The 8434-nt window shown below is 31.5% G+C and overlaps 1 protein-coding gene and 1 long non-coding RNA gene across 3 annotated transcripts; both read left to right on the top strand.

Moving 5' to 3' along the window:
• The first annotated feature begins 202 nt into the window (after window positions 1-202).
• Window positions 203-7825, top strand: LOC126910687 (uncharacterized). The gene is made up of 2 exons (XR_007705313.1): window positions 203-450; window positions 7431-7825. It is a non-coding gene; the product is annotated as an uncharacterized LOC126910687 (long non-coding RNA).
• Window positions 1348-7310, top strand: LOC118263172 (uncharacterized). 2 transcript variants are annotated; one of them, XM_050693675.1, is made up of 2 exons: window positions 1348-5218; window positions 5313-7310. In XM_050693675.1, exons 1-2 carry the CDS (start codon window positions 2755-2757, stop codon window positions 5315-5317), a joined length of 2469 nt encoding a protein of 822 aa, XP_050549632.1. In that variant the 5' UTR covers window positions 1348-2754; the 3' UTR covers window positions 5318-7310. The 2 variants fall into 2 exon arrangements, with proteins under 2 accessions (XP_050549632.1, XP_050549631.1); XM_050693674.1 differs by lacking the exon at window positions 5313-7310 and having other exon boundaries at window positions 1348-1676; window positions 2695-5301.
• Window positions 7826-8434: the final 609 nt, after the last annotated feature.

Raw genomic sequence — 8434 nt, 5'->3', positions numbered from 1 at the left:
TAAAACATTTGTGGTGTGACAGAGTCATGAATCCGAAAAACACCCAGACTCATGTTCCCGTCATATACATGTCACTGTCAAAAATAATGTGGACAGCACAAAAAAAAGCTACTAAAATGTAAAGAAATAAATGAAGATAAGATTCACCGTTTGCTCGGTAATACGGGTAATTCGTAAACTTCTCTGTCTACAATAAAGTCAGTAACGTAGTGGCACCAATGATCGACAAGCTCCAATGATCGACAATTTTTTTCTCTAATTAGAGAAAATAAGAGTTATAATAAGATTTTTTAATATGGTTATAATGTGGCTCAGACAATACGCTTCCTGCTGTCATCCAGTGACATTTGAAAGAAATCCGCCTTTTTTTTACAAATGGCCGTGTGAGAACTTAGTTCGGCTAGTGTTCCTCATAAAATAACGGCATTTCTAAGCGGATTCTGTAAGAACGTAAGTACAAAATATGTTCATTATTTTCATATATTGAAACTTATATTAATTTGATGGTTTTTAAGCCGTATTATGGGAATGATAAGATCGATTTATGTTATAAAAAAAGTTAGGAGGTTATTTTTTTAACCTAAATTGCCGGTGTCGATTACTGGTCCTCAGAAATTCACTTGCTCCAATCATCGACGAGTGTCGATAATAATTTTATTAAAATTATTTTTGTGTAACCACGGAATATGGTTCTCTTTTCTTTGCAGAATTGTTAGATATTTAAATTAGGTTGATCAAAGTAGAGTTACCAGTATTCGACACGATGTCGATTAATGGGATTGAAATGTGTCGATAATTGGTTCATACAGATGTCTCCAAGAAAAAAACTACATTTAATAATGAACATACATTTTATAAACTAAATTTAGTAGGTATTTTATACATTAAATATATTACACTGATAATAATTCTTTCTGTTATAAAAATAAAATTTGTTTAACTGTGAAATAAATTACTTTTGGATTTGAATTTAAAATAATTGCTTAATTTTTTATGACTTAAGTACTTATATTGAATTTAAGTCAAAGGTTATGAAATACTAGGTAAATACTTATCCATTTCGACACATTGCAATTCCATTAATTATTTGAGCATTTTCAAAAAAAAGTGTACCCCCGGATTTTGCCTTGTCCCTCGACTTTGCTGATTTATTTTTTTGAGATGAATAACTTTTAGCAGAATATATTAATTTAAGTGACAAGAAAATATATTTAAATAGATATAGAAATTGTCGCTATGTTGTTACTTTGCTAAATATAAAACTTACGAAGATTTTAAAATATTGAAGACCATCAAATATACCTGTCCCCTTACCAACTAAGATAAGATATGATTGATTTAAAAAAATCCAGTCTAATTTAGTGATTTCTATATATAATTTAAATTCTTAAAAGTCGAATTTATCAGTTAAAGGTATCAATGATATATTTTTTTACATATTTTCTTTTCAAAATAAATATGAATTTAAAACGAAAATTTTAGCTTTCCGGAAGATTCCGTCTTGTGACCGCTCGTTTGTGCAAAAATTCTTCTAATAGCGAAAAGTATTGCCACAAAATGGCAACACAAAATATCATCCTTCATCGACAGAGGCCATTTTGTTTTCACTAGCAAAATAACTTGTGATAAGTGCGGACGTATTTTTTAAGTGCAGGTGTGTTGATTTCTTTTCTCAGGTATGTGACCAAGTTTTACTGTTATAATCACTTTTCTTTGATTATTGTTATTGTGTACACATTCAAAACTTTGTATAGTATTTGATACCAAGAATTTATTTGTGCTAAGTAAGATGGCTAATTTTTAAACAATTTAAAACTACAAGAAGGTAGCATTATGTGACCTCCGTTGTGTGACTTTTTCTACGGTCACATTTAACGGAACGATAAGTCACTATAGGTCGGAATGCATAAAGCTTAGTTCATAATGTAAATGTTTACTCTCCGAATTAACACATAAGTACTAAAGTTATAAATTATGTAGCTTTTTTCTTATTTACTTTCAGTTTCAAATTACACATTTCAAAAAAACTTCAATCTGTAAAATTGAAGTTTACTGACGACTTTCAAACGTTAGATAAGTTTTGTGAATTTAAAATAACTATTGTTTTCCATGTACCTGGGTAGTGTTTTTAATACTTACCCATGAGATCCGCGTAGAACTAAGTAGGTAGATATTCATACGAGTAGGTACCTACTAGACAACTATTTTATTTTTACACTTGCTCATAAAATGAACTTATTTAATCTTTAATCAAGTTTTACTTAAAAAAACAAATGTTGTAAGCTATTGCTATTATACTGTATTTAATGAGCTTTTGTTTATTTAAACATCGCTCTCTGGTGTCAGAAACTTCTTTGATAAAATGTTTACTATTCAAATTATTATCATTAAATGAACGTCTTATTTCATGTCATTGTAGGCATAAAGGGGTATTCTTCATTCGGTGCCGAAACAGGAATAGCTTGGTGCCGAAAATCTTTGGTGCCGAATAAGGAATACCCCGGTATAAAAGTCGTAACAATTCCTTACTTCCAAGCAAAAAAGAGTTTTTGTACTTTAATGGTTTAAAGCTATCAGATGCATTTCGACATTAATCAGCCTACAACAATAATTTTGAAGCAAATCTTAATGCCTAGGTAAAGATGCGAAACGAAAATGACTGACAGAACCTGTAGTATTATTTAACACTTTTAGGTATTACAATGCCGCTTACTGGCGCGGAGAAAACGAGGAGATACAGGGAAAAATTAAAAAATGAACGCCCGGATGAATATGCCGCCCAATGTAAAAAACTTAGATCGACTAAAGTCGAAAAAAAAGAAAATCACGGATATGACACCAGAAGAAGCCGCAGAACAGAGAAAAAAATGGCGGGAAGAAAAAAGGAAAAGTAGTGCTAAAAAAAAACAAAGGAAAAATATTACAGAAGTTACAAGAGAGCCAGAAAATCCCATTTCAAGATCAGATTTGAGCATTTTAAACGGCTTCCGGCGAAAATGTCGATTTTTAGTAAAAAAGTGTCGATACCTCCAACAAAATGCAGATAAACTTAAAACTGAAAAAGAAAAATACAAGAAACGTCTACATCGACTTAAAATTAAAAACACAAAGGAAGTTAATAGTTTGAATCTGATTATTAGTAAAATGCGTGCTAGGGAAGAAGTGTTAGAATCTACTTTGAAAAAAACATATCAAAGTACTAAATCTCACAATGATAAAAAAATATTTAAAAAAATAGTGAACAATTCTACTAACAAAACGTTGGTAACTAAAATTCTGGGATTAATTGGCAAAACAAGAGGGAAAAAAAAGAAAATAAGACTGATAAATATCGATGAAATAACCAAATTCTATCTACGAGATGATGTTAGTCGAATCACATCGGGACGAAAGGAAACAAGAACACAGCATAAAAAGAAAAAGCAGATTAGGTATCTGATGGATACGCTGGTCGAAACTTACAAGAAATATAAAGATGGAGGTGGGAGATATGGTTTTACAACTTTCTTCAAACACAAACCATTTTATGTATTATCGCCTCGCCTTAATGCAAGAGACACTTGTCTTTGCATTAAACACAGTAATCTCGAATTCCAACATGCTGCCTTAAGACGATGTGGAGCGCTGAAGATAGGAATGAGAGAAGCCTTAAGTAACGTAGCTTGTGACACTAAAAAATATACTTGTATGTATGGTAAATGCGAATTATGCAAAGATAAAAAACTGGATTTCGAGAGCTCTGAAAACAGTAAAACAGACGATTCCAATGTATCCTGGCTTCACTGGGAACGCCAAGATCACACCTATTCAAAAAAAGAAGGAACTGAAACCAAAGAAGTTAAAACCAAAAGGACTAAAAAGATCACTAAATCAGGGACATTACAAGATCTGAAAAATATATTTAATGAAGAACTGCATAATTTCAAAAAACATCACTATAATATGCAACAACAGCAAAGCCAATATCAGAAAGCCATCTCACAATTAAAGGACAACGAAGTAGTTTTGGTCTGCGATTTCTCCGAAAGTTACGAAGCTAAATTGGCCAGTGAAATACAAGCGATGCACTTCGGAGCGTCAAAAAATCAGATAACATTGCATACTGGCATGGTATATTGGCGTGACAAATCACAATCATTTTGTACAATTGCTGAAAGTAATAATCATCAACCACCAGCTATCTGGGCTCATTTGACTCCAATTATCCGACTAATTCAAGAAGAAACTCCAAATGTGGATGTCATACATTTTTTTAGTGATGGTCCGTCTTCCCAATACAGACAAAAAAATAACTTTTTCTTGTTTGCCCACTTTGCAAAAGAACTGCAACTCAGTTTTGCTACATGGTCTTTTTTTGAATCAGGGCATGGTAAAAGTGTGGCTGACGGTATTGGGGGCAGTGTAAAGCGCGTTTTGGACAGAAAAGTTTGCCATGGATTTGACATAACTGATGCCAAGGATGCTTATGATATATTGAAACAATGCCTAAAGGTCACAAAAGTTTTTCTAGTTCCAGACAGTGCCATTACCGACATGACTCATATTTTACCCAAAAATATACAACCCTTAAAAGGAACCCTGCAGGTACATCAGATTATGACCCAAGATGAAAATATTATACAATTCAGAGACGTCAGTTGCTTTTGTGAACCTTTTCGAGGATGCTGCACCTGCTTTCAGCCGCAAATTCACTCAGTAGTTTCCACAACTAACAGAGGTGGTGAAAGAATCCACCGAGAGCAATCTGTGCCAAAACCACCTAAACCATTACAACCCGGACGCCCAGTGTTAGTTGATATTTCATTGGAACAGAATCAGATTCAAATTGAACACAAAGAAACCATAAAATCATTAGAAGGCAGCTCGCTGGCCGCTGCTTTGCCAGAATTAGCAGGGACATTTGATATTTCAGACATGGAATATCTAACAAATCTTGATATAAATATTGACAATTCCGAAGAACCTGTAGAGCTTATGGATATTAACGTAATACCAATTATTATTGCACCGAAACCCAAAAGCACAGACGGACAAAACCCTGAAAAAGAAAATAAAAGCACAAAAAGGTGGTCGACTTACAATTTATTATGCCAGAAATGTAAAACTTCGATTGTAGGTCGAAAAGCAAAATGTATGTCATGTAAGAGACTGTACTGTGAAGAATGCACCGATGGTCCTACAGAATGGGATTATCTTTGTGACACATGCTTGGAAGGAGGTATTGTAACTCGTGTAACTTCTATAGAGTTCGTAATTATTTTTATGGTTATGTTTTGTTAAGTGCTTGATTTAAAACTGTTTTTTTTTTTCAGATTAAAATTCTGATTTTCCAGGATAATTTTCGACATGGTAATATACGCAGACATAGATAAGGTGCTGAATTCCGATGATTTTATGGATTTCTACATTTATGACCTGAAATGGCCTTGGACTGAGACACATTTTGTTATCAATGAATATTGCTATGGATGCGGTCAATACGTAAATCAATCTTCAAGAATTGGACACTTTTCTCTAATTATGACTCGTGAAGATATAAAAAGTTTATTATTAACTTCTTTTTTTTGGTGTCTTTATTGTAATTACTCCGTATATGATCATTTAACTAATGATGAGTGTACTTTATGCTCAAATTATTAAGCACGTATTAAGAAGAATGTGCAATGATTAAAAGTATTTTTCAAATATTTTACCAAAGTCAAATTCAAATACCTAATTAGAGTTTATGTAGATTACCACGGAACAGAAAAAACAAGGGGAAGTGCGATGTAGGCGTGACACGCGTGTCATAACTAGGTCCCTGGCTACCACTTGCACTTCAGACGTTTTAACGCGATTGTCAACCTTATCAGTGACGGAATATAATGTATAATTGCTAACACTAAGAACACCGCCAACTATGACAGGGTAGCGGAAATTATTAGTCAATTGAATATACATACTTTGACATAATACGTCTTAAATATATTCTGCACTATTGCAAAAAAATCTACGTAATTGGTTTAAAGTTTATTTCCGGATGATAAGGTATGCTACTTAAGCTGGTTTTGACTAAAACTTCAACGCCAATCAAAATATTTATTTCTTTGTAGTGAATGTATGATTATCGTTTCATTTGTGTGATTTTGGCGACAGCGGTTACCGTAGTAATTGTGTTGGATGACACTTCCCCTAGTTTTTTCTGTTCCGTGTAGATTACTGAAATATTATTATTACCTAGTATTTATATTTTAAGGTCAGGTAGGTACCTTTTTTGATGAGGCTACTAACTTAATATCATTTCATTGAAATATTCTAAAAGAATATGCATCTCAGATTCTTATTGTAATTTTTTTAGATTTGTTTATTTAATATGACTGAAAAAGTTAGTTACTGTAGTAAAGTTGTTAAGTTTTTTATAATTATTATTTACAATATAAACTCGAACATAGTTCAAAAGTGTCACTTAAATTAAGTATTATGAAAAACGGTAAGACTGATTAAAGCTATTGATTTGATAAGGATTTATTACTTAAATAAAAAGAATATTTAAAATAATTGTTTTATTTCTTACCTACTAATGTTCTTAGATTTTTTCCGTAAGTAATTATTATTTTTTTGAACATGAAACTAGTTCCAATTTGAGAAACAGGGCTAAGAATTTTGAATTATTAATTGATGTCATAATTTGTTGACTTAGTTTCAGTTTAAGACCTACCTACTATGGCAGGTACTTACTTATTATTTAGGCAATTTATAATTCATTATGAACCCAGCCTTATCATATTGAAACTTTCATTTTGTGACTGTCCCTTCTTATTGATGGTGTAAATTCCATGAAATCAGATGAATTTTTGCCTTTTAAATCTGTGCAAGGCACAAATTATATTTACAGTGAATGTATTTCTTTTCTAAAAAGGTACACATATGAAGTAAAATATTATGTTCTTTGAGTAAAATTTAAAAATAACCAAGTAAAAAGCGATAGAGTCACCAAACCGAATAAAAAAAAGTATTTTTGTATTAATACCAGAAGCTAAGGCTATTATATTAGACTTATCAATTGATGACACGTAATATTAATTGAAATACGTTTAGAAAGGGCTTATTAATTTTATACTTTTCTTTAATTTTGCTTTTAAATGTAGTCACATAACGGAACTAGTTCCGTCAAAAAGTCCATTTTGTTTTGATATTATCAGGAAAATGCCTCGTATTCCGCGTTCTTTTTTGTTTTCCTGTATAATAAACTATATTTCCCATTATACTGTAGAAAATTAAAAAGAAAATATAACTTAATAATTAAAATCGAATTTTAAAACAGGGTACACTTTTTTTGAAATTGCTCATTTGTTACATTTGACAAGAGAATACGGTGACCGACGGTCATCTTTTCTTTGCCGAATTGGTAGATATTTAAGTTACCAGTAATAGGTAATTGATTCTTACAGATGGCTCCGAGAAAAAACTACACTCTCGACCAGATTGAAGCTGTTAAGAATGGAGAAAAGATAGCAAGTGCTGCGCAACGTTTCGGAGTACCAAGAATTACTCTTCATGACAAAATAACACGAAGAACTTCCATTGGTTGTAGTATGGGGCCAAGTACTAAATAAAATTAATTAATTTTAATAAATATGTAACTATTGTTGATTTCCCTAATTTGTACTTATTTAATCTTATCAGAGTGTATAGTTTTATCAAAATAAAACAGTATTCAAGATTAAAGCTTATTTTGGTGAAGATTTTTAAAGTTTGTAGTCAGTGTTATTAGACTTGACAAATTTTATAAAAACAATGTATGAGTACCTAAACATAAAAGACAAATAAATTAATACTTACTGAATTGTTCCTTTTGATTACGGTCTAACTAATGTATCAAATCAGTCTACTGTCTCATTGCGGGTAATAGTCGATAACTGGGTGTCGATAACTGGTAATTGTCGATAACTGGGTGTCGATTATTGGAGTTCTAGTGTCGAATATTGGGGATTTTATTAATATTTATTATTTTTGGTTTTAATACTAGTCCACATCATATTTAAAAATAAAAATATAGCCTATTCATATCTCAAGGACATATTTTATCGTATACAACGTCACTTTTATTTTAAAACATAATAAAATACTCGTAATCTTAGAAACAAACACACCACCTTCTAAAACTGTCGATCATTGGTGCCATTACGTTATCTTGTAAACTTCCAAATCTCTTTTTTATAAGTTCAATGTAGAATTCGCCTTTGGTTGATTTGGTTGGACTACTATACCTACTGTGTGTAAGTGACTTAAATTGATAGTACATACATTATGCTCTTTCTTTGGATATGGGAGATTGTGCTAAATATTTTATATTCATTCACGACGAAGTCAACTATCAAAAAAATTCGAAGAACAATAATATAAATTAATTTATTAATGGATCAGAGCTTTTGTCTAAATTAAAACATTCAAA

This window comes from Spodoptera frugiperda, chromosome 5 (assembly GCF_023101765.2).
Source record: "Spodoptera frugiperda isolate SF20-4 chromosome 5, AGI-APGP_CSIRO_Sfru_2.0, whole genome shotgun sequence".
Lineage (NCBI taxonomy): Eukaryota > Metazoa > Arthropoda > Insecta > Lepidoptera > Noctuidae > Spodoptera > Spodoptera frugiperda.
This window is presented reverse-complemented; position numbering and strand designations above follow the sequence as displayed.